The sequence below is a fragment of the Neltuma alba genome, unplaced genomic scaffold, assembly GCF_004799145.2.
Source record: "Neltuma alba isolate B1F8T4 unplaced genomic scaffold, ASM479914v2 tig00011477_pilon, whole genome shotgun sequence".
In the NCBI taxonomy this organism is placed as follows: Eukaryota; Viridiplantae; Streptophyta; class Magnoliopsida; order Fabales; family Fabaceae; genus Neltuma; species Neltuma alba.
The window spans coordinates 8,750-36,034 of NW_021636146.1; the positions used below are offsets into that span (position 1 = coordinate 8,750).

General features: G+C 32.5%; 2 protein-coding genes and 1 non-coding gene across 3 annotated transcripts; all 3 read left to right on the forward strand.

The window, feature by feature from the left end:
• The first annotated feature begins 1,396 nt into the window (after positions 1–1,396).
• Positions 1,397–2,222, forward strand: LOC114713867 (zinc finger protein 5-like). The gene has a single exon (XM_028898542.1). It carries the CDS (start codon positions 1,439–1,441, stop codon positions 2,183–2,185), a length of 747 nt encoding a protein of 248 aa, XP_028754375.1. The 5' UTR covers positions 1,397–1,438; the 3' UTR covers positions 2,186–2,222.
• Positions 2,223–16,578: 14,356 nt separating this feature from the next.
• On the forward strand, positions 16,579–19,886 carry LOC114713870 (chaperone protein dnaJ 16-like). Its single transcript, XM_028898544.1, has 11 exons — positions 16,579–16,823; positions 17,303–17,426; positions 17,589–17,671; positions 17,811–17,922; positions 18,005–18,109; positions 18,272–18,322; positions 18,518–18,607; positions 18,699–18,807; positions 18,905–19,053; positions 19,134–19,187; positions 19,298–19,886. Exons 1-11 carry the CDS (start codon positions 16,687–16,689, stop codon positions 19,505–19,507), a joined length of 1,224 nt encoding a protein of 407 aa, XP_028754377.1. The 5' UTR covers positions 16,579–16,686; the 3' UTR covers positions 19,508–19,886.
• Positions 19,887–24,114: 4,228 nt separating this feature from the next.
• TRNAR-ACG (transfer RNA arginine (anticodon ACG)) lies at positions 24,115–24,187 on the forward strand. The gene has a single exon. It is a non-coding gene; the product is annotated as a tRNA-Arg (tRNA).
• The last annotated feature ends 3,098 nt before the right edge of the window (positions 24,188–27,285 follow it).

Genomic DNA, 27,285 nt, shown 5'->3' on the forward strand with positions numbered 1-27,285 from the left:
CCCACTTGGATTGATTAGCCAATAGCCACCATAACCCAATCACTTCCATGAAGCTCCCTTTTTATTCTACATGTTGGGATGGTGATATGCTTGATTACACCATTCCTACTTGGAATTTTCCCTCCTAAAGCAAGAAAAAGCAAATTGAATAAACTTCAGGTAACGAAAAAAGGAGAGGGAATTGACGAGCATGAAATATTTATTGGGGGTAGAAGTCCAGCAAGGGAAGATATAGGAAGAGACAATGGAATAAAACACAATCTCATGGCTTTCTAAATTGTCCCAAAAGCAACAAAAGTGTGGGGTCCAACTAGAAGAAACAACTGTCCAACGCTAATCCGCTGTTTATTTTTTCTAGGATTATCATAGAATAAAGATTACTTGATGGCCTAATTCACCTGGAAACATATGCTACAAAAGTATAAGATGTAGGCTTGGTTTCCTCTGTGAAGATATGCCCAGATCTTATGGGCGACCTTTTATTAGTATATATGCTGACATCATAACCCCACTTCTTATATTCCTTCATTTAGCAACTACCACTTCATTGCCATTATCGCATTAATAAAACATGGTCAACTTAAACAGATTAGGATGATTTTTTTAATCATTTGTAAATGTGGGTGGTGGGACAATTACTGAGAAGCTTCAACCAATGCTGAGTAATCTCATTTGCTACAGCCTAAAGATACTTAGAGAATTTTAATTATTTACTTCAATTGAAAGAGCTGCAGTTGATGAGACTAGGCAGCATTGGCATCCATAAACAATAATATTAATGATGTTATGAAGAGCTTAGGTAGAGGGCGATGCAAGAATCCACTAAAGGACAATACAGGAATCCACTAAGTCATTGGTTGGTCAGTTAAAATAATGCTAGATATGCATTTTAATACAGAAGCAGATATGTTGTTAATTAATTAAGTTATAGGACCCTGCCTTCTGGATGATTACATCCTATCTTTCTTTGACTTTTGCAGCTACAGTTAGTTTTGTAACATTAATCATGTCTTAAGCATGGAATATTTATCTTTCTAGTAAGAAATAAAAAAAGCCAAGTGGTCCTATAATTACATGTTAATATATTATAAAGTGCTTTTAGACCATCTAATTTCATCTTTAAAAAATCACACTGAATCCACCCTGATTGAGAAGTTTGAGGTGTATCTACTACAATATGAAAGTTTTAAATTAACCAAACATTGCATGAGAGACGGCTTTTCCCTTATCTGACTTTTCTTTCAAATCTTTTTTTCTATTGACCCTTTCGGTTTCCCTTCCCCCAGTACTGTATGTCTGTATTATTAAACAACTACTTGTAATTTAATAGATGCAATGCATGTTAACCTAGAACCTTTAGGGCATCTATAAAAGGGAGAGAAGCCAGACAATATTGTGTGCATTTCTACCTTGATAGATCTCAGTTTGCCGGAGAAAGATGGAAAAAGAACATGGCTGTGATATTTCTCCTTCATGGGATAATGGAGAAAATGGTCATTCTTCCATGGAGAAGAGGCTAAGGTTATTTGGGTTTGAGCTGAACCCATATCAGATCAACGAGGGCTGTGTCAAAGACTCCGTGGAAGGGGACGAAAGTGTGAACTCTTCAAACTCATTTTCATCAGGTGGGGAGAAAACTGAACAGCAGGAGAAGAGTTCATCTGCAACAAGAGACAACACATCAGATCATGAGAGGAAGTTCGAATGCCAATATTGTTTCAAAGAATTTGCAAACTCACAAGCATTAGGAGGCCACCAAAATGCTCACAAGAAAGAGAGAATGAAGAAGAAGAGGTTGCAGCTTCAAGCCAGGAGGGCTAGCTTAAGCTACTACCTTCAGCCTTTTCAAAACAACCCTGGTTTTTCCTTCGACAGCTCTAATACGCCTTGGTTCTATGACCCCTCCTCTTATAACTCTGAGTTTTCTTTGTTTGAAGAACCTCAGATTAGCTTCAAAACCAAGGATCAAGATGCCATTAATGTTCTTAATGGTTTTGATCAGAAATCAAGTTGTAATTCTCATCCGTCCCTTTCCCTTCCTTCTCAGCAAGAGACTTGTATGTTCACTCTATCTCATACAGATAATAGGCCTTTCATCTTCCCTGCAGCTTCAAACCAGAGCCATAGTAACAAGGGTTTGGATCTTCAACTAGGCCTCACTTTGCAGTCAAATACGCATATTTAGTTTAGGACACATAGGAAACGAAGAAAAAAGCAACATAGAGAAAAATCACAATTCATTATAGCTGGTTGGCCCTCACAGAGGCAATTCATCAGTCGCCTTGTGTAAAATTCATGTGTTGTTATAGATTAATAGCATATTGCCCGAACTGGTTACTTTTGCAGCAGATAATATCTCTATCAGAGTTGCCTCTTTCATTCTTTATTTACCTAATCTTTCTGTATGTTAAATACTTGAATGCAAAATTACTTTTCGAGCAAATCACTCATAGAGAGCAGAGGAGAACAGGAACGTTGAGATTAATTAAAGAACACGTATCTTGTTAAATGGGCTTGACTATTCACATGTCAATGGTTCAAAACTCACCTGTCTGGATGGAAAAATATGGGTAGTGACCCTAGAAGAAGAAGAAGAAGACCACTGCCTTACTTCCAAGTTGGGAAAAAAAAAAAAAATCTTTTGGAACTTAAGGACGCCTTCTGAACAACTTGGGGAAATCAGAATCACAAATAATGTAGGGTAATATGTTCTAACCGTGATAATTTGGCCGAGAACATATTACCGATTATCTTTGTTATGCGTATATTAAGTTACTAAAGGTAAATTGTATGCCTTGAAACGTAAGAACTGGAATCATCACTTTTTGTTAAAAAGCATATAAAGTGAAATCCTTAATCTCATTTTCCTATTCCCTTTGACTTGCTGTTTAATATAGGCTTCATTTGAAAAAAGAACTAATTTTTCCCTGTAGTGCACATCATATATTTATTTAACTCACCAATCTTCATCTAACTTATATTGCATCTTTGTTTTACCTGATACTCTCTATTGTCATAAATATATCATCTTTTTAATTAATTAGTTGAATTTAAAAGAACATGGTTAACATGGTTATTTATAACTAATATGTTGAGATTTCATGACATTTTTTTTAAAAAAAAATACCCCTGATGATTTAATATTCAAATTTAATGTGTAGAGATAATAAGAATTCTCCAAAAATAAGGATATTAAAGAAAAAAATTAATATGTGATACAAGAGAAAATTAGAAGCCAAAATTTTTAATCGAATCTAATTCTTAAAACTGGACAAAATATTATATTTTATCTCTCTTGTCCGAATATTTTTATTACTTTCTCCTTCTAACCATTCATCATCATTCAATAAAATTTCCCCAGAAAGATCTCGTCTTAATGTTATTGTAGGGGGAAAAAATTAGCAGTCACAATTTAATAAGTACGGTTTTGATGTGTAAGGGTGTTCTCACTATTTTTTTTTTGTATAAAAAAATCACAATTGAGGTCACATACGCAAATAGATTGTTATCCACTTGATTCTGTCACAATTCAAAATTAACATTTACTTCTGTCGTATCTCTCGTATCAATGTCATTAAAATTAAAAAGGTTTTTTTGGTTATTTAAAAATAAAATTTTAAATCAATTTTAACAGGAAGAAAGATCAGGCGTCATCTTTTTTTATAAAAAAAATATTTGAGTTATCACCTAATTATTAATTAAAGAGACTCCATGCACGTTCCACTACAAGAAGGCAAAATGCTTCATCCAAATCATAATAGTCATCGTAGGACTAACCAAACATTTTAAGCAACTCTCATAGATTTAATCTAGTTTACTAACTATTAAAAAAATTGTCGGCATTCCGATTTCCTTAATTAAATCAAAGTCCAAGGCACCGTATTATTTAAATCAGAGCAAATTACGAGTATTATCCTTGAATTTCATTGAAATTATAAAGACTTCTTGTAAAAATGAAAAGTAAATTGCGTAATTTTATCAGGAGTTGTTTATTTAATTTTTTTTTTTTTAAATAACAAGCCTATCTACAGTGGGGGGGGGGGGAAGGAAGAAGAAGCCTATCTTTCCCTGTTTTTTCCGGCTGACTAAGGAACAAGCCTATCTAATTCATTCTGTCTTTACTCTTTAGGATGTTCGGTTAGGTTTTGAAAAAAAAAATTGGAAAAAAAAAAACGCAAACGATGTTTATGTAAGTTTATCAAATTTAAGAAAATATGTACTCCTCCGGTCCTTATTATAAGACCCAATTTGACTTTTTATTTGGTCCTAATTATAAGACCCAATCCATTTTCTCTTTTATATTTATGTATTTTTTTCCAAGATAATCCTTCTAATAATGATAGTTTTAGCCAGTATACTTAATTAGCAAGGATATTTTAGGAATAACAACACTTATTTATTATAAATAACCAACTTAACTTACTTCCTTAATCTCCTCAAATAAGTCAATTAGGTCTTATAATTAGGACCGGAGGAGTACTTATTGATTCAAAAATAAAAAGGAAGCTCATAAAATTTTAATAAAATCAGGGACAAGACTTGGTAATTTACTCATCAATTTATTTAATTATGAGAACATATCACAATCGCATGCACGTTTTAATATTGGGCAAAACACATGCGACAAAATAAAGCAATCATATAATTATATTTTCTATTCTTTAATTTTTTAGGTGACCAGCCGCCTTGGGAAGTGCTTAAAAGGGTTTTTCTCATTTGCGTTTTGATGATTTGTAGTTTATTTATTTGTACACATATTTATAAAGTTAAGATAAAGGCTGGAAGATTGAAAGTCAACTATTCGTGGTGGTGGTTGAACTTTGATTTGAATAAATAAGAGTGTTAATTATAAGTTTTAAAAACTAATCTGACCGTAAAAGATGACAACACAATCAAGTCCTCTTAATCATATTGTTTCCTTACAATTTTTTAATTTTATTTTATCTTACTTGTTTTTAGTAACTTATTATATGCATTTTTTAAATAATTTGTTTCGCCTGCTGTGGAAGAACAAACATTAAAAATATGAGTATTTAGTTAAAGTGTTGAACAGATGGAATTTCAAGAAGAAAGGAACTCAAATTGACTATGAATATATTAGCTCTCACCCTTAATATAACATTCAGTTCATCAATTTGACAAGATTAAAAAAGTTAAATAAATTACTCATGTATAACATGTATTATATGATCTCTCTCAGAATACTTTATGTATCGTTAGATTATTAATTTATAAATTAAAAAATAATAAATATAAATACTTTACAATAATTTATTTAGATTTTTTAATATTTCCAAATTAATGAATAGGATCTTAGATTATGAACTAATAAAGTTAAAGTAAGGAATACATTTTTTTTCTTCTGAATTTGGATCCTCTCTATTAAAATGTATTTCATTTTTGTTTTCTGTTTTAATTTATGACGGGGATCAATTTTAATAGCCTATAGCCCAAGACCAATCCCAAACATTTGAATTTGTCATAAATCAATTAACTGTCACAATTAATGATAGATTTTTGCCCCTTCTTTTTATAGCATTTCAAATCCTATACGCATCAAATTTCATCACCTCAACACCATTTTTAGCAAATATTTAGGAATTGATCTAGGCCATCAAATTGATCTAATGATTAGGAATTTATAAGAGAAAATATGTATTTGTTATTCATTTTTTTCAATCAAATTAAAGCCTGTAAGTTAAAACCCAGCAATATGAGTCATAAAATATAATTAAATAGCTCGGAATGTCTACTTACGCATGCATATTCGAGTACCTATATCTGTTGGTAACTCATCTAAAAACTTATTAGTTATTACGAAATTATACATATAAAACTACATAGTTATTTTTATCAGTAATTAATGAATTACCGAAGCTTCTTATCTATTTTTATCACATGTATGTGTAAAACATAAAGTGAGCTTATATATAATTCTTCTGAATCTCTAGATAATTTCTTTGTATTTTGAAACTCCACAACAAATCTCCCTAAATTCTTGTATTTATACAAATATTTTTTAACTAATGGTTTTGTTTGTTACTTAACTGCACATATATTAAAATTTAAGAGGTTCAAATGCATATAACTCAAAATTTGAGGAAATTACATACGCACACAATATAATTTAAGGCAGTATATAGTTTAATTAAGGTTTATTAGTTTATTTGAATTTATTATTAAGTTTTAAATATATATAAAAAAAAAAAAACTATTCGCATATGATTCAAAATTGAGGAGAATAAAGTTTGAGTCACGTAGCCTCAGATATCGATGTATTCTCAACGAGATTAGAAGGGTAAAAGAATTTGGCAGAAAACCAAAAGAAAAGGCACAAATGGATTCGGAGTTATTCATGATAAACGTGCAAATTAAAGGATCTAGAAATAAAATGAAATTAATAAATATAACTTCATTCAAATTTGCAAGTAACAGTCAGAAACCTCTTCAGAATCATTCAAAACGGTGCAGTACGGAAAAAAGAGAACCAAAAAAAATATTTCTTTGCCAGTTTTGAAAATATAGAGTTTGGTCAATTTTGCCTCATTTTTTTTTTTAAATTTACAATCGCGACTGCTATATGTTAATAGTGTCGGGAGATCTTAATTTTGATTTAATACTTTAGATTTTTGGACTGAAGTTCTATTAATTACTTATTTCAATAATTTTCGGGCATCATTATTTTATTTGAGTCAATATTATTTGTATTCAGTAAAATTGTGTTTTAAAATCAAGGCTTTTGAGTTTTGACGATCTTGGAAGCAGAGAAACAAGCTTTTTAGATATTAAATTTCGAATTAAACTTTATGAAGAGATAACAATAAGTGTGCGAAGAATTTTGTCCCTTTTAATCAATTATTTCATTTGAATCATGTTATTCAGTCTATAATGTAATTTTTTTAAAATAGAAAAAATAAGAAAAAAAAAAAGACATTGTTTAACTATATTATTAATTAATATCAGGGAGGAAACATTGCCAGCTCATTCAGCAATTTATGTGATGGATAATTCTGTCGAACTAAATTTTCCTGAAAATTAAATAATTATATTTTACACGTGATATGAATTATTCTCCAGACCAAACTCCAGATGTGTGGCTTTAAGTATAAAATTAAAACAAATCCAGGCATTGCTTGCTTAAAATATTTTATTAGATATGATTCTCCCTCCTTTTTCTTAATAAATAACAACTAAAATTTAGAAGACTATAATTATTTTTCTAAATTTTAATTCCAGCTACTTATACAGAACATGATTAAAAAAAGTTAAGAAAAAATTACACAAAACCTAATAAAATATTTGAAAAAAATTGAGAGAATAAACAATTTACATCAAAGAAAAACACACCCACACGCACTCTCAACATTTAGGACTTTTTTCACCTGGCAGAATATTTAAGACTTAACAATAGTGAGATTGTTTGTCGATTTTATATTCGATTTGGTAAGCCAAATATGACAATTTCAAACTTTAATAATTTTTTAAAAATGGATTAATTGAATCTGCCAAAAAACATGGATTAATTGTATCCCGCGTTACCAAACAAGAGGACAAGAGCCTTTACACTTGTATTAAATGAAAACATGAAAATAATCAAACACGATTAGTTAATTAATTAGGTTTATCTTCATCTAATCTGTTGTATTAAATATTAATATAGATAGTCAGTGGAATGGAAAACCATCCATTTGATTGGTCTTAATGGAAGTAGTGCCCATGATAATATAATTTTATGACGGCTTTACTGTTAATTTTATAATTGAAACCTAACTCGTAAAAAAAGTATTATTATATTTATGGGCATGCACTGACCCATGCTTACCAGTGCAAAGCATTTTTTTATATATTTGGAATTTGTTCCCTTCTTTGACCTTTTAGGTACATTCACTTAAAAAGTCTATGAGCACGTTATATATGTAGTCTTAAACAATGGTAAATAAAATAAATCTTGATTAGAAAACAGATTTTATGAGGTGAATGGGGAACACGGTGTTCATAATTATGGTGTAATTAATTAGGAGAATCTTTATTGATAGATTCTTTAAAAAAAAAACTGCTTAAATTATTAAATTCAATCGTTGCGTGGCTAAGAATAATAGTTTAATACCTCCGTTTATTCCGAGGAGTAGATCATTGGATTATTTATGGTTTATATATGATATTTATATATTATATTGAATGATTAAGGAATTCCTATTGAACATTAAATAGCTGATTAGCACATATTGAAGTTTGATTAAAAAAAGCACAAATTGAAGGGCTGGTCATTATGTCATTAAATTAAATGTTCTGTGATATGTTGGCAAAACGAAAATTAAAAAAATCACAATTGGATAGAAATTAACCCCTCACAACATAAGAAATTAAGATTTGAATGTTTATTAAGAGATGTTTTCATATTTAATATTTAGGGAGGTGTTTAAATAAAAACTAAACCACAATTTTAAAAATAATTTTATCAAATTTGATATAAATATGTGAGATGATTTTTAAAAGATTTGTTGCTTATTGAGAGATGTTTACCCTCTAGATCGCTCTGCAACTTACCCTAATTCGAAATAAGCATCTCTATATGATAACGATCCGTGTATGTGCGCACACGTGTAGTTTTGTGCATTTTTAAGTAATGACAATTTTAGTGAGTTAACACTAGTTTTGGTGCTAAAGTAGATAGTAGAGGCTAGGCAAAAGTTAAGGGTTCAAATCCTCTTAATAGATTAAAAAGGCAAAATAATCGAAAAATTCGTTACTACAAAATTTACTGCTCAAATACTAAAAAATTTATTGCTCAAAAACATCCAAAGACCCCGTTTTTAAATAAGTATAGCTCTTTTTCTGCTCAGTATAACTAGTTTTTGTTTTGCATATAGTTAAAAATGAGCTGCTCAGATCACCCAAAAAAATGATTAGCTGCACACATTTTAAGACCCATTGGACTTTTCATGTCGGCCCAAAATTGCCCAACCCGGGTCTTTCCCTGGAACGGGAAAATGGGAGACACTTCAATATGACCCAAAAAAAAAAACCGAGAGAAAATGGAAGCTATCCCATCTCTCTTCTAACGAAATCAAAATTAAAATCCGAAAATTTTTAATTTAAAAGCACATCTTCTTCATAATTAATTTTAAAATAATTAATTTAAGTATAATTAATAACAAATCTAGATTCTAGGTTACACAGTCTTGATAGAATCCATAAAATATGATTAATTACCAAAGAGGAAGAACTTTTTTTGACCTTTTAATATGATTTGTCCATAATAAATTAGATAAATTCATACATATATATATTTCATACTCGAATATTTGATACTATCTAATTGTCTCATTATTATCTATAAATGCTCAATACCATATTGAAATTTTATTTTACTTATTAATTATTTCATGTATTTCTTTTTTTCCAACTAATGTTTTGGAAATTTTTCTTTATCGCGTCAAAGTCATGCTTCGTATCATTGAAGCATCTATTTTTTATTAGTTCAAGTAATTATTTCTAGTGAAATTTATGATCAATTTTGATCATGAATCCATATTTCTGATTCGTTAGTTCTAAGCTTGTCGTATCAAGCGGCATCTTTTTTTTTTTTTGACGTCAATAAGTCGCTTATGCTGAGCATTATCTAAAAACCAAGAATGCCATAGATGAGTTGCTTTGGCCTGTTTTAGAAAATTTTCTTGATATTGTCAAAATCATGCTATATCATTAAAAATATCAGTTTTTATGGGTTTAAGTAATCATTCCTTGTAAAACGTAGCTTGATACACATATATCAAAATCATTTATAATCAATCACAGATCAATGGGAAGGGAAAAAAAGTAATATTTTTTGAAAATTTTCCCCATCTTTTACCTTCTAACTCCAACTTGAGAAGTCTAACTTAAGGAGAAAGAATAACAACATTGAGTCATTATAAATTTATAAATAAACTCAAATTGAATGCCCGAAATTTGTACTAGTGAACAAATTTAAATGAAAAAATATGTTGGCTTTACTTTTTACTCGCTTGCTTTCCATCTATTTACACTTTTCACTTTTAAAAGTTTTATTAACTTTTTTTTTTTAAAAAAAAAAGAGGAAATGATAAATTAACAACATAGAACAGAAACAGTACAAGCCAACTCAGAACAATATGCTGCTTATATATGGTAGCCCCCAAGAGTTTTTAACATTTTAACTTGGAACAATGGAAAAGTAACAAATCTCCGTTCATGTGATGATCACGTTGAACTCACAAGTTATCGCAAGCATTTTGCTTCTCAAGAAACATGTTGAGCCATGTTTCCCTATCTTCTAAAACTCATGATTTTTTGCGCTAAACTTTTTAATTATAAGTCATGTATACCTATTTGTAAGTAGTTGTATAATACTAGTCCACATGGCGAAATTGGTAAGTATCCACATCTAGGGGTAGGCTCATAGGCATTAGAATTTCAAATAGCTAAGAATTAACACACACACTAATTAGCTGAGAATTAAAAATGTGGGTTGGAAGCTCGTCTAAAAATAAAAGCTAGTTTGGATTGGCTTTTTCTCCATTTGACTTAAGAAGAAAAACCACAGCACTGTCAAATATAGGAAGAGGCTATGACGAGCGTTGCGAAGGTCAATTTGCTGTCAGGTGCATTTATATGCCCAGATTTATCCCTCCTCTCTTGTCATCACACATTCAGGCTTATCAAAACTAAACAAGAAGAATCAGTAGTGCACAACGACCTTTTTCTCTTCTTTCTCTCTCTAAGTTGCGCATGAAGAAGAAGATCCAGTAGCATGAACTAGCCCCCATCTCGAGTGTTATTGTGCACAGTTCATCGAGTTTGCCCCCTTGATAAGAAGACCAGAAGCTTTCATTCCCTCCCCCCTCTTTTTCAACTTGCAATCTCTATCTAAAGAAAACAAGGAAGAACTGAAAACAAAAAGACAAGAAGCTAGTCGATGGGGATGGGGGGCGGGGGAGGTAATCCCATGTGTTCCTTCTTTATGTTGGGTTTTATATCTAAATTCACAGTTGATGTATCTGATGAAGGGGAAAAAAAGAAATAAATGAAAAGGAGAAAAAGAAATGAAATGAAATTAGCATAAAACAAAATATTTAATTATGTTGTTTTTAACAAGAAAATTATTTAATTCAAAAATTTTCAATTTCAATGATTTTTAATTATATTCATATTTATTCATTATATATATTTAATCAATTAGAATTTATTTTTGAAAATTTCCTCAATAACAAAAATTTTTATTTTTATAATTTTAATTTTAATTATTCTCTAACAATTATCATATTATAAAGGGAAAACTATATTGAAGGTACCTATACTTTCTCTCAATTTTTAATTTGGTACCTATGTGTTTTTTCTCTTTAATTAAACATTTAATTTTATCTTTTTAGCAATATTAGCTCTTATAACTTTGTTCTATTGATATTTTTAGTTTCTACATAAGGATTAATGATGTTAATAGAGGAAAAATAAAGATTTAGTTAAGAACAAAAAAACACATAGGTACCAAATTGAAAATTGAAAAAAAGTATAAGTACCTTCAATATGGTTTTCCCTATTATAAATATGTATTATTCAATAAAGTTCATATATTTTTTAGTCATTTTATATTTAAACTTATTTTTTTATTAGTCATCTAAATAAGTTTCAACTTATCAAACTAATTTTTTATAAACGTCAATGTAAATATAAATTATATTATACTAATTGAATTTTACCTCAACTCATGTTTGCAAAAATAAGATAAAATAAAAATTAATTTTGCTACTGCTAATCTAAACACACTCTTAGCCAATAGCCACTAAAATTAAAAAATAATCTAAATAATGAAGAGAGCATACTGTCCCAAAGCAGGGTCGCATACCAACTCCACAGGGAGCTGTCCTTTTGCTTTCTAACAGTGGCTTCTTCAGATATGGAAAATTGTACTTGTGGTGAGAACCTCCTGCTTTAATTCTTTGTTTCTTTTCTCCTTTGTTTGGCCTTGATCTTGCTTTAATTCATACACGGTTGCAATGTTGAAAAATATATAATTTTACTTTACTGTTGAAAATGTTTCGAATTATCTCTCATAAAAACGGGGCAAATAAGTATCTCTGGTGCATTCATATGAAAATTGAGAAAGAGGTGATATATAAAAGGGAAAATGACACTAAAATACCACTTGAATTCCAAAAAGACAAATAAGGGACCTGAATAAGCAAAATGACAAAGAAGGCATCAGGTACCAATTTGGAATTTTGATTTTTGGCCTAAAGACTGAATTGCCCTTATTGTGTTCGCCTCCTCCCAGCGAAAGCAATTCCCCCCACTCGGCGAAAAAGAAACTGCCCCCGCTTAGCGAAACCAATCCATCTACTCGGTAAAACTAATCCCTCCCCTCAGTGAAACTGAATCCCTCTACTCGATGAAACCAATCCCTCATCCAGTTGACGAAACTAAATCCTTCGCATCACCATTCTGTAGAGATTGTTGATTTGGTGGGTTTTGGTTGTGGGAAAGAGGATTTGTAGTGAGAGAGGGAGTGAACCGAAGCGGAAAGACGAAGCGGAAATCAGAAAACAATGGCAAGCAATTACGTAACGTAACTGCTGTCATATGCTTGCTGGTTTTTGGTAAATCCCATTACGTGAATGGTAAATTTCACTATACATGTAGTTAATTATGAATTTTACAAAATACATATTGTGATTTACAACTTTTGTAGTGAAAGTGACTACTTTGTTAATGGGTTTTGCAACATGTTTTCAGGAGATAAACAACTTGTTTATAAAAACTAATAAAATTTCACGCTAAATTTGACAAAACGTATAGTGGGATTTACAACTTTCGTAGTAAAAATGACCACTTATTCAATGGGTTTTGTAACTTGTTTTCAGGGGATGGGCAGCTTGTTTCTAAAAACTAATAAAATTTCCTACTAAATTTGACAAAACACATAGTGAGATTTACAACTTTCGTAGTGAAAATTACCACTTCTTAAAAGAGTTTTGCAACCTCTTTTCAAAGAATTGGCAACTTGTTTCTAAAAACCAATAAAATTCCATGCTGAATTTTACAAAACATAGAGTGATATTTACAACTTTTGTAGTGAAAATTACCACTTTTTAAATGAGTTTTGCAACCTCTTTTCAGGGGATGAGCAACTTGTTTCTAAAAATCAATAAAATTTGACGCTGAATTTTACAAAACACACAATGATATTTACAACTTTTATAGTGAAAATGACCACTTCTTAAATGGCTTTTACAACCAGTTAATTCAACGTGACTACAAAAGTTGTCACTTTTATTAGTTTTTACAAACAAGTTGTTTATCTCCTGAAAATAGGTTGCAAAACCCATTAACAAAGTAGTCACTTTCACTACAAAAGTTGTAAATCACAATATGTATTTTGTAAAATTCATAATTAACTACATGTATAGTGAAATTTACCATTCACGTAATGGGATTTACCAAAAACCAGCAGGCATATGACAGCAGTTACGTTACGTAATTGCTTGCCAGTTTTCTGATTTTCGCTTCATCTTTCCGCTTCGGTTCACTCCCTCTCTCACTACAAATCCTCTTTCCCACAACCAAAACCCACCAAATCAACAATCTCTATAGAATGGTGATGCGAAGGAGTAAGATAATAGCATTTCCAACATTCTTCTTTCCTTCTTCCCGCATTTCATCAGCGCCAGTCTTCCTCTCTCCTTTCTTTCACTTTCAGCTTTCGGTCTTCCCGCATTTCATCAGGGTATTTTGGTCTTTTGGCCGAAAATATGAATTCCAGATTGGTACCCAGTGCCCTATTTGTCATGTTGTTTATTCAGGTCCCTTATCTGTCTTTTTGGAATTCAAGTGGTATTTTATTATTATTTTCCCTATATAAAAAGCGCAATGTGCCAAAGCTTCGTTATTACGTTGTTTATATTGTATTTCTTTATTTCCTTGTAAGAAAGAATTATAAAATCCCCATCCCAAGTAACAAGTTTAGAGAAGTATAATACAAATCGAAACAAAAAAAAAGGGGGACAAAGAGAATTATCATTTCAGTCTTTTATTACAGGGAGAATTAGAACAAAAGAGAAAAAAATATTTAGTGAAGAGGGATCATAAAAATTATAATTATTTTAAAAGATTATATATTAAAATATAATTTTAGAAGGATTAAATTATCCATAACTAATCTTCATATATTTTCTCATACGATATCTCTATTATTTGACGGTTAATGAGTTCCCGTATTTATTACTAGCTTGCACTCTACTTCACACAAAATTTAAAAAAAAAAAAAAATCCTTGGAACTTATTGATGATAAAAGCCTTTACGCATTTGTGAATTCTCGTAATCGAATTCTTTGGCAATAACAACTGGTGCTGGAATATGTTGTAGGAGACAACATAGTTACTTGTTCTTGAATTTTTTGCGTCTCTCTCATTGTCTGTTAGTGATTACTTTCGAACATAATTGACTTAGGTTTGTTTGCGTTACCCACCATTAGTTTATTGCTTTGTTAAGAAATACTATCTTCGGTTTTAAGTATAAGAGCTAGTTGACTAATTTGAGGAGATTAAGGAAGTAAGTTGAGTTAGTTATTTGTCCTAAGTAGGTGTTGTCTTTCCTAAAATATCCTTGCTAATCAAATACTACCTCCGGTCCTTAATATAAGACCCTGTTTGACTTTTATTTTTGTCTTAAATATAAGACTCCGATCCACTTTATCTCTCATATTTATACCTTTTTTTTTCTCAAAATAGCCCTTCTAACAATAATAATTCTAGTCAATACACTTGATTAGCAGTTAGCAAGGATGTTTTAGGAAAAACAACACCTATTTAGGATAAATAACTAACTCAACTTATTTCCTTAATCTCCTCAAATCAGTCAACGGGCTCTTATAATTAGGATCGGAGGTAGTATATTAATTAGAACTATAATTATTAGAAGGATTGTCTTGAAAAAAATTGAATAAATATGAGAAATGAAGTGAATTGAGATCTTATATTTAGGACTAAAATAAAAGTCAAACAGAGTCTTATATTAAGGACCAGAGGTAGTAAGTAATAAGAATTAGTTTTTCTCGATCTACTACAATTGTAAGTTAAGTGTTATTCATTAAAGATTTTGGCATGTTTTGTGGACATTGATTAATATATGAGTTTTAGTGACTTCTCTACATTGTATGGCTATTTTAGAATACTCTTAACTTTCTCAAAAATTGGGGGGGGGGGGGGGGGAGAACAAACCACACTAGTTTGAAATTGAGTGCAAAAGCCATTAAATAAAAACATGAGTGGAACAATCAATCACGAAGGAAACGAGGGGGAGACGGGTAATTTGGTGTTTTAAAATTTATATTTTAACATTTGCTCCCTTTAAATAATTCTAATTTTTATGATCTTTTTACTAAATATTTTTTTCCTGAAATCCAGACGCAACAGAGATAAAAGCACAGTGAACACAGTGTTCACCGTATCGTGGTCAATCCTCATAATGAATAACGCGCAAATTTCAAGTGCTTAACTTTATAGCAGTGATTATGCCTAATCATTACTTATCCGTCCAATTACGCCTCCCATTCCTTGGCCTTTCCTCTCAAGTCTTTTGAACACATCGCTGCATTAAGACTGATGGATTTTAGGGGTTTGTTTCAGAATCTTGTTTCTAGCATAATCAGCCCAACCTCGAAGTTTCAAAATGCTATTCGTTTCTAAACACCCTTTCTCAATTCCTGTGCGCCTGACGCGCCCCGCCGCCCCCACTTTAACCTTTATTTTGAATCACAAAAATCACATTCAAATGCGCAAATCTTTTTTTTTTTGGAAAAATAGCTTAAGTATTGTTTGAGTACTAATATTTTGTAGGAAAATGATTATAAATAGTGATAATACTATGTATTGTTTGTTTTATCATAAGTCGCATTATAAAAAAAAATCCAAAACATTGAACTTTTTCTTAAAATATTTTTATTAATCATGCTATGCAATCAAGGTTTAAGAACTATAATCAATTTAATCAATTTATTCTCAATATTGTGGCCGCCTACCAGCGAGTTTTAGGGGGTGTTTGGATAGAAACCAAATCATAGTTTCAAAAGTGCTTTTACGGATTATGAAGTAAATATTTGGAGGAGGTTATCTCGTTTTGCGGAAAAGTGATTCTGAAACCGTGGTTTTGGTTTTACCAAATAAACCCTTAATCCGATGAATGCTGCCCCTCTCTCGGATTATTCTTTTGAAAAATCTCATTTTTTTTTACCCTAGTTTAGTTGGGCCACACAAAAAAATTTGAAATTTACCCAAGTTTGCGGCCTATTGTTAACCTGTCGGGGCGCACTACGCACCCGGTTTCATTTAGCCGCAACGAAATTCGATTTCAAAAACTTTTTAAAATATATTTAAAAAAAAAACAACAAAACATCAAATTTCCCCTCCATTTTCTGGCGCTCCCTTGTCCTCTATGCTGTCCGTCTCCGTCTCCGCCCCTCTCCTCCAGAGCTCAGGCCTCAAGCTCCATTTACTTCAGCTTCTCACTTCTCACCTTCACCGTTTTCCAATCCTGAAGCTTCATTTTGCCGATGAGTACTGTGAAAAGATAATCCCCGACGCCGGAAATTTCTCCGTCTCCACTTCTTGATTTCTTGTTTTTATACCACAGCGGAGTAGTTCTACGTTTTCTCGAGCTGAAGAATTCGGAGAATGCCGACGGACAGATCAAAATCAGAGAAGCGCGACGCTGCGAAGCAGCTCCGGCGGGACCCTCGTGAGGTTCTCGGCGTCTCACGAAACTCCACAGATCAAGACATTAAAACTGCTTACCGGAAACTGGCACTCAAGTATGTTTAAATGTTTCTTCAACTGTGAGGTTTATTCTTGCGCCTGAAGTAAGCTCTGCAGCTTTTAGAAAACTACCCCGCCGTTCATTGTGGGGCCTGGAATTTTTTGAGAATGCATCTCTTTGGATATTTGGGATTCATAGGCGTGGTAATCCCTTTTCTAGGATTCAAAAGGGAAGATATATTAAAGACGCACAATGCCATGCAAATGCTAGAATATTCATCAAAGCTCCTTTCCATTTAACTCCTAGATTTTAATTAATTTCAAGGTGTCATGAGCTAAAAATGTCCGTAGTTCGTTGAGATGACTGGAATGTAGTGAACATATCTTAAATTTTTGCTGAGGGAAAACAAGTAGGGCTAAAATAGGAGCAACTATGCTTCTGTGACATTCATTTGAATATACATTTTTTTTTAATTTCTTGCTAAAATAGTGACGTAGTAGAATAAAGTTAAAATGAGGTTTATTCCTTATGCAGATATCATCCTGACAAGAATGCTAATGATCCTAAAGCAGCGGATTTGTTCAAAGAGGCCACCTTTGCATATAATATCTTGTCAGATCCTGAAAAACGCCATCAGTATGACTCTTATGGTCTTGAGGTGATTAAAATTGTGTTTGGGCATCAACCATTAAGACATCATGGTGGTCATGAGCTTTGCCAGATTTATATTTTTTTCATCCATCTTTAAGATCCCCGTACATCATTTTTTGTTTAGTTTTGACATGGAATGCCAGTGACATAATCTCATGGTTTGGTGCAGGCTGTTGAATCAGATAACCAAGATTTGGAGTTGGATCTTTCGAGTTTAGGTGCTGTGAATACAATATTTGCAGCACTTTTTAGGTGAGAAAAAATATTCTCTGCCCATTCATTGTGTTGTTTCTCTAGTTTAGCTCTAAGGAGCAATTTCTTTGTCTTGAATGCTCCCCATCCCTGCTGTTTTTACCACATTTTCATCCTTAGTTATCTTCATACATGTCAGTAAACTTGGTGTGCCAATTAAGACAACTGTATCGGCGACTGTTTTGGAAGAAGCGCTTAATGGGGCAGTGATCATTCATTCGCTTCCACTGGGGCTGCCTATATCTAAAAGGGTGAGCTATTTTCTCATTTCAATTTCTTGTGGCCTTCTTAACGATTGTCTTTTATTAATTTTTTGTTGATATCATCTGATAGGTTGAGAAGCAATGTGCTCACTTTTATTCAGTTACATTATCAGAAGAACAAGCACAGGATGGATTGGTTTGCCGTGTGCAATCATCAGACAAGAGCAAGTTCAAGGTTAGGATTTTAGTCTCTATATAATCATCTCTGTTGCTTTAAATCTGCTGATGTTAAGGCTTTAGTTATTCCACGTTGATGCTGTTTTCCCCTTCCAAACTCCATGAAGATATGTGAAATTTGTGTATATTTTAACGATACTAATATGTTTGAATTCCGCAGTTACTATATTTTGATCAAGAAGAGGCTGGTGGACTAAGTCTTGCACTCCAGGTATTAAGCTTTTCCTGTCTCAGTCTGAGGGGGAGGGAAGGAGTGAAAGGTGGAATAATATGATTAATTTTCTCTTTTTCCTCAGGATTACTTGGCTTTCTAGTAATTTTGAAACTTTTTTCTTGTGTTTTTCCAAAACCTTCCAGTTTCTGAGCATTCGATGAAATTTGTTGAAATTAATAATTGTTATTGCAGGAAGACAGTGCAAAAACAGGGAAGGTAACCTCTGCGGGAATGTATTTTCTTGGCTTTCCCGTTTATCAATTGGATCAGACCATGAATTCAGTAAGTGGTTATCGTAAAAGAATACTATTCGCTTAAAATTTCGTCCATCATGTTTTAATTACTACAATTTGGTGATCGGACCATTTTGCAGACAGCTGCTGCTAAGGATCCTGATGCATCATTTTTCAGAAAGCTAGATGGGTTCCGCCCATGTGAACTAACAGAACTGAAGGCTGGTACTCATGTATTTGCCGTTTATGGTACATGAATACTTCTGAGCTTAGTGCTGATTATTATATTTCTTGATTGTAATTACGGTATTTAGGAACTGATATATGCTGTCAAAATTTCTTACAGGTGACAATTTTTTCAAAAGTGCAAGCTACACTATAGAAGCTTCATGTGCTGCGCCTTTTAGTCAAGAGAAAGAAAGTCTCAAAAGTGTAGAAGCCCAAATTTTATCTAAAAGGGCGGACCTAACGAAGTTTGAGTCCGAATACCGAGAGGTAAGCACTTGGACGTAGGCAGGGTATATGGTTGTAATTACATTTCATCAGATCTCACGTTTCTCATTAAATCTTGATAGGTCCTGGCAGAATTTACAGAGATGACAAGTAGATATACACAAGAAATGCAAGCGGTAGTTTTTGTCTTTGATAAGATTAGGGTTTCTGCTCAACTTATCTTTCCTTTTCCTTTCTGTTGGATGGAATCCACTGAACTTTTATTTATTCTTCATTCTCGGTGAAGATTGATGAGCTACTTAAGCAGAGGAATGAAATACGTTCATCATATACTGTCGCTCCATTAAAACGAAGTACGACGAAGAGGAGTAAAAGTTCTTCCAAGGAGGAGCGAGAAGATGGCCAAGCAAGAGAGAAGAGATATACAAGGGAACGACGGAGGAGGAAGAAATGGTATAACATCCACTTAAAAGCTGATAAGAGAAAAGCTTGCTAGGCATAAACAAATTCTTTTATCGCTCCATGTTAGGACCTAGTTCGGAATTATTATGGTCGAAATTATCTGTACTAATGGGAAAGAGAAACTATAGTCAGGTGGTCTGCATTCTTCTTTTTATTGGCATCTTTGATAGGTAAGAAGGAGGATATGCCAAAGCAACGGTTGGCTGCTGGGAGGCTGTGTCCTTGAGGGCTCCATAGCTCAAGGGTGACATCTCACTGTTTCTGTAAAATTCTTTTCTACTTTGTTAGCTCACTTTCAGCATTTTATCGTTGTTAATGGTTCCATTAAGTTAGGAATAGAAACATGTTTGGCTTTATGTTAGTTTGATTTCTAATGTGAAACCAAAACACCTCATGGCTCATTAACCCTATTTCCCCCACCCATCCTCTGCCATAAATGGTCTAGCCTCAATGTTTCTTCCTCAAGTATGACTTAATTATTTATGAATTTAATGAAAGGATGGGAAGTAGTCCTTGCATTATATTATATTTTATTAGGAAACGAAGTAAGTGGGTGTTGGGTTATGCTAAAAGTACTTTCAACAACATTTTTTCACAAATCAAAACAAATATATTTATGGGGTGTTTGGATCCTCCTGTAAATGTTTTTTAAAAACACTTTTATACAAATCGAGATAAATTTCTCTATATATTTACTTCATATATCATAAAATTATTTTTAAAACCATGATTTGGTTTTTATCTAAACATCTTTTACTTCGTATACTGTAAAAACACTTTTAAAACTATAGTTTTGCTTCTACCTAAACACCTTCGAAGTCTAATTAGATAAAATTATTTATAAATTAATATTGTTAACTATAATTAATATTATAGTTAAGTAACAGAGTCATCCATAAGAGTGATTATGATAATATTTAAGCCAAAATCCCACCAATATTACCGCTTTTGATCCCTTGATTTATTGTCTCATAAAAGACCTCTATAGTTGAATTGATTAAGTAGAACTTGTTATCATATTTCCTGTGATATGCATTTCAAATAAAAGCAAGTATGTAATTCAAGTTAACAGCACACTCATATCATAATTCAGTCAAGGATTTTTGTCAATACCGGCACAATGCTAGTCCGTAAATGCCAGAATTTAATTGCATGTTTATCTTACTATTTTTTTCCCAAAAAAAAAAAAATCAGAATAGGTGTAGAAGGTTACTTGTGCAAGTAGATTACCATGAGTTCCTAATTCTTAGCAAGATAAACCACATAACCCTTTTTTATACCAAAACTTTAACATAAATCTTTGTGAAGTTTCGGTTTCAACCAAGCAGTGCCAGAATCGATCACGTGACTTGATGGGAGACATTACACTGCTTCACCATCAAGCCAAAATCTTTTCTAACGTGCATATTGGCCATCCGAATACACATGTTCTTAAAAAAACAAAAAAAGGCTTTTCTTCATTAAATAATGTAAAAAATTGGGCCAATTTTTTGGACCAACTTATATAAATAGGGCCTAGTTCCATCCGAGCAAAACTGCTGGTATATGGCGATTAGATTTTTCTCATTGGGTTAATTTGCAACCCTATCATTAAAGTATCAAAAGTCCGGTCAAAAAAGAGTATCAAAAGTCCATTCTCGAACCCTAGAAAACATTGCAAGAAAATATTCACTTGATATATATCAAACCCAACTCACTGTCTTTTGGCGTTTTGATTTTGAAGGATTTGATCAACTAAATTAGCTCATAAAAATGAACTCAACTATCTTTCATGTCTGTGTGTATGATTTGGTATCAGACCATTTAACAATCAGAATATCTGTATGTAGAGAGAGAGAGAGAGAGAGAGTAAACAAATAAGAATGTATCAACATCACAAAACACTGATCCACAGCAGAGTATGAATACATTCAATAACACACAAAAGTACAGAACGTAGACAGAACCCAGTATTATTCCAAAGCATGCATGATGAAGAATATAATGGAGGATCTGTCGAGAGGCAAATTAAATTAAAAGTTCCATAAAGAACCAATACGAGGAGACCTAGATTCTGTCTCTCACAAACAAAAGCGAGAGCACAAAAGGAACAAATCCGGCAATCATGGGATAAGTAAAGCTCCTCGACGACGAACCAGACGGTGGTTCTGGTTGAGGAGACGGAGCACCATGGTCATGACCTTCATGAGCAGCAACCACTGCAACCAAAACCATGAAGTAAGCCGCGAGCACTGTGAATTTTACCAGTGAAGACGACGATGAAGCCATATTTGTTTGAGTAATTATATGTATCTCCGATCGATTATGGTGCTTGGTCTGGCCTGAATTACAAGTAGAAAACTATACACTATATGTTCGTGTGTATATATAGTTGTGAAGGGTATATACGTTTCTGTAACATGGCCATTAGATGGCACGAATATGTACTATATTAATTGTGTTGTACTATATATTTATGTACTGACAAGTGATAATTAATTATAGTTAATGTACATTTCATGTATTTTTAAAATGAGAATAATACAGAACACTTGCGTGTTAAAGAACACCAAGAGTTGTGGACTTGTGCCTCAAAAATAAAACCAAGAGTTAATGGCTTCTAAGAATAATAAAGGGAGTATTTTTTTTTCATATTTATGAATTTACTTCATTAAAGCTGGGTTAAATTTTAGTTGAAAGGGGCAATTTTTTTTTTTTCACCAAAGGCTGAAGGGAAGACCAATCATCTAACGCAGATATAGTACTCCAAAATAGGCTAAATGTTCTCCTTATATACCCTCACATGTGAATTTATTCAATATGTGGACTCAATCTTCCCTGCTACGCCAATTATTACTACGATTTGTATTTTGTAATGATTTGATTTTTTTTCTCTCTTATGGTTGATAATGACATTTATTCTGAATGATGCTTTTTAATTTCCCTTGTATCGAATCTTATGTATGACGATAAATACGAAAAATGATGCCTGGTGGTTATTGTAAGTCAACTTTCATTTTTGTGAAAATAAATTATGATATGATCCATGGATTATGATTTATAGATACAGAAATGTCAATATATATATACACATATATATTCAAATTCATCGGAAGAAGATGATTTTTGGGGGGGGGGTTTGTATTTTCCTCTTTTTCGCGTGATTAAAATACCTAAAATCATATGTTTGGTCAATGATAAATATTTTTTTTTTGGTCAATGATAAATATGATAGTACACGTAATGCAAATTAATTGCCCAAAGTATTTTTCAACTCATTCAGTGTGATATTTTAGGGAATTGATTCCTCTAATTTAACGCCGACCATAACTTTAAAAAACGAGGTCAATGCTCTTGCATTCCATTTTTATCACAGCTAGGGCCTCTAATTATACATATGTTCATTAACTTACAAAGTTGATTAGAGTTGAAAGGTGCAGCACAACTAAAAAATATTCGAAAGATGCATTCAAAAAATGAAACGATAATGTTTTGGTCAAATGATTTTAAAATGTGTGTATATACATATTCTCCAGCAAATTTTCTGCTTAATTATATAGCATTGTTTGATTTTATACGTTATTGATCCTTTTATTGATCTGATTAAATAATAGGGGTTGATATTAAAATACACGAAACATTTCTGGTCAATGTATCCAACAACCCCAAATATGCAGGTTGGGATATAATTAAGTGGACTTTGATCAATTCCTAGCAATTACACAATTACAAGTTGTAATGGGGAAAAAGAATAAGAGGATTCGTATTGGCCATTAATCCCTTCTTGTTAACGTAATTAACCCTCCTTTTACCTTGTCAAAGTGATTAACTAGATAATTATTAGGTTAGAGTTTTAACTCTTTGTATAGTACTCCTCCGGTCCTTATTATAAGACCCATTTGACTTTTATTTGGTCCTAATTATAAGACCCAATCCATTTTGTCTCTTATATTTATGCATTTTTTTCCAAGATAATCCTTCTAATAATGATAGTTTTAGCCAATATACTTAATTAGCAAGGATATTTTAGGAATGACAACACTTATTTATTATAAATAACCAACTTAACTTACTTCCTTAATCTCCTCAAATAAGTCAATTGGGTCTTATAATTAGGACCGGAGGAGTATTAATTATTAGGGTAATACAATTTTTGATCCTTCAAATTTGCTCTCATTTTGGTTTTGATCTCTCAAATTTCAAATCATAGGTTTTGGTTCTCAAGTTTTTTTTCATTTAAAATGTTGGTCTCCATGATCCAATAAAAATTTAAACAATTTTACGTCTTAAAGGACCAAAACCTATAACTTAAAATGTGAGACAAAAATCAAAATGAGAGCAGACTTGAGGAACCAAAAATTATATTAACTTTTTTTTTTATTGTCCAGAGTATCCTTCTATCTGAATGGTAAGAGATTAATCTCTCGCTCGGGGTACTGTTAGGCGCCGTAGCGGGGACCCCTTGAACAATGTTTTTTTTTCATACACACCATCCAAAAGATCAAACCCAGGATATGACACTTAGGGTGTCCAAGTTCCTTTCACTTATACCAACACTTGTTGGTAACCCTAAATTATTTTGTTTTATAATCATAATGCTCAATGATGAGCGTATTGAAATTGATAAAAAAAAGAAACCATGGTGTGCGCCCACAAACAAGGGACTCCATGGCCCAATGGATAAGGCGCTGGTCTACGGAACCAGAGATTCTGGGTTCGATCCCCAGTGGAGTCGCCTGTTCCTATTTTTCTTTTCTACAATTCATTTTAAGGCCCATAAAAGGTCATTTTGGAAGTCTCGGCCCAACACCAAACGGGCTTATTAGCTGAGGAAATTGTGGTCCCCTAGGCCCTCAGGATTTGGACCTAAAATCCTGGCCCAGGTTTGAAGTTGGACTTATTAATTTCGCTTGATTTATCACCATCATTATTATATTCGTATCTGTTCCCAGGACTCCTGATCTATACATTAATTAAATGGCTTAGGCCAAATATTGATTTGATCAGAGGTTTAATCCACTTTGATCCGGGGCAATTTTTTCACTCATGTCTCAACCTAGTTTAATTGATTTAGTTTAAAATTCAATGGCAAAAAGAAGATATGGTTTAAAATTAAAATAAACGATAATTTTTTGCCATCAAAATAAAAGATAAATTGAATCAATCATCAATCATTATATAATTTTGGGAAAACTAATACGGAAGTTCTCGTAGTTTTAAGGGGTTTTGAATTAAGTCCTTATGTGTTTTTTCTTTTTAATTCCATCCTTATTGTTTTTTCCCCTTATATGTGCCTGTCCTTCTATCACTGAAGCATATATACGCGGTTAGTTTGAGTTGAGTGGGAGTGATGTGGCTATCCGACTACGCACTCGATAGCATGACAAGGAAAGAATGAGAATGACTGAGATGGCAGAAGAAATACCGGGAATTTACAAGACAAAGAAGCTCATGAACCTCCAATTTGACAGGCTGCATAAAAGCTCCCTGTCATCAACCTGGTCTTGCTTATTTAGAAAGATGACCCTGTAAGAGGAGGCGAATGAAACTGAGCTCCGTTTCTTCCTTTCTTCTCTCATCCAAACTGCACCCATAAAAGATGGGATGTGGGGAATTTTCACGAGCATCCATCAATTATAATAATGTGTAGTGTAATGAAGGGGAAAGATGGTATGCGGGGAATGTGAGTTTGTGGGGGGTTTTTCTTTTTTTTTTTTTTGTTGGGGGGGGGGGGGGAAGGAGAGCAAGGGGAGTGGCGAGTGGGGATAGAGAAGAGAGCATGGGAAAGGAAATTAATGTTTTGCTTGGTTAGGGAGAAAAGTTGAGAGGAAAGAAAATAAGAGGAGAGAAAATAGAATGAAGAAGAAAAAACTAGAGGAAAGTTGTTATCATCCCTCTTGTTTGAATGGATGAGAGAAAATAGGAAAAAAAATTAACAAATATTTAGATGACTAAAATGTCCTTATCAAAATCTATCATATTTAAAATTAAATTAAATTAAATATTGCTATAGAAAAATTATACTAACATTAGCATCATCAAATAATTTAAAATCAAGTTATTTGGTTTGTATATATTTTCATATTATTATGTTTTAAAACCAAATTATTTAATAAAAATATTGTTTTGAGGTAAAAAATAAAAAGTGAATAATTTTTTAAATATAATAAAAGAAAATAAATATAGAGAGGAATGGAGAGGAGGGATAATCATGGAAATCATTTTTTCCTTCCCAAATCTCTCCAGATATGGAGAAAAATATGGCATGGAGTCCATCTTATTTTCTCCTCTATTTTTCTTTTCTTCCATATTTTTTTCTCTATCCAAACAAGAGAAAACTTATTTCTTCTCATGTTTTTCTTTCTAGTTTTTTCTTCTCCTTGCTTTTCTCTCAGTCCGAGCAAAAGGGGAAGGAAGCTTTTTATTTTTTGCAGACTCTCGTTCTTCCACAGTCAATCTTTTCTTCTTTCCATGTCAGTAACTGGTCAGTTAGATCATTCCTATCTAACCTAAACTAACGGCACAACTAACGGAAAAAAGGGGGCACAGATAACAGAGCGAAAAGAAGGATGAAATAAAAAGAAAAAAAAATTATGAGAACCTTATTTCAAACTGCATGAAATTACAAGGACTGCCATGCTAATTTTCCCCATAATTTTCATAGGGGAACAATGACATGTGAATGGTGGCAGGATTTTGTTGAATATGACCTACTTTTGAGGGGCCTGCTTTGTTTATTTATATGTAAGATTTTTAAATATTTATTTTTGGTAATTATATGTCATGTCTGTGAAAAACCACAATAATTAGCGGCCAAAACGCACAGGTCAGCATCTTGGATGAAATCACCTTGGGTTAAAATTCCATTGGACTAGTGATCTAATTAACCCGATTTGACAGTGGCCAAATTTTGGAACTCGATATCCCAACCCAATTTAATTAAATTAAGCCGAAAGTCAAACTGAATGAAACGAATGGGTCACATGAATCAGTATAGCTTTTATATTTTAGATTAACTGTGAAACAACTTTTTTGAAAAAGATACAAATTTATTTATTTATTTTTAAAGACATACATTTGTTCTCTCTTTATTGTCGCGGTCGTGAAGTTTACAGCAATGAAATTAGGGGTGTGCATGGACCAGACTGGACCGGGTTTGTTATCAACTTGAAGTCTGGTCCAATAAAGACCTAGGGTTGAAAAAGACAGCCCGAGGTTTGGTCCAGTCCAGTACCAACCCGAGGTCGGGTTGGACTGGAGTTGGTCCTCTAGACTGCCTGGACCAGTCCAAGCAGTCTAGGACCTAAATTTAATTTTTTTACAAAATTTTTTCCTTCAATAGGAGACAAGATTGTAACTTACTATATAAAATTTTGTACATAGTTTAATCCAAAGTTCATCAAATTTAATCATTCTCTTTCAATTTTCCAATAATGTCATGTTTTATTAATTAATCCTCATTAATATAGATCTTATATTGTAGAAAATATATACGCATGCTCATTACTTAGGAAGTTAATAAATAAATCTTGATTATTTGAATAGACAAAAAAACTTATATAGAAAAATTAAACCAAATTAAAATTATATAAATAATAATTAAAAAAACCGGGCTAGACTGGACTGGACTAACTAGTCTGAGGGGCCAGTCCTTAGTCCAGTCCAGCCCGATGAGACTAGTCCGGTCTAGTCTTGTTTCGGGCTAATTTTTTTTAGACCGGACTAGACCGGGTTTGCTCGGGTTGGACCGGACCATACCGGACCACCGGGTTTTTACACATCCTTAAATGAAGTGACATGAAATCAATCAGGTCGACCTCTGCTGCCATCTTT

Excerpts from the sequence above, each read along its gene's own strand:
- LOC114713867 (XM_028898542.1), top strand. The coding sequence starts at position 1,439 with ATGGAAAAAGAACATGGCTGTGATATTTCTCCTTCATGGGATAATGGA.
- LOC114713870 (XM_028898544.1), top strand. The coding sequence starts at position 16,687 with ATGCCGACGGACAGATCAAAATCAGAGAAGCGCGACGCTGCGAAGCAG. Across the intron at positions 17,672-17,810 it reads ATATTTGCAGCACTTTTTAG|TAAACTTGGTGTGCCAATTA; the intron begins GTGAGAAAAAAT and ends CATACATGTCAG. Across the intron at positions 18,110-18,271 it reads CAGACAAGAGCAAGTTCAAG|TTACTATATTTTGATCAAGA; the intron begins GTTAGGATTTTA and ends TGAATTCCGCAG.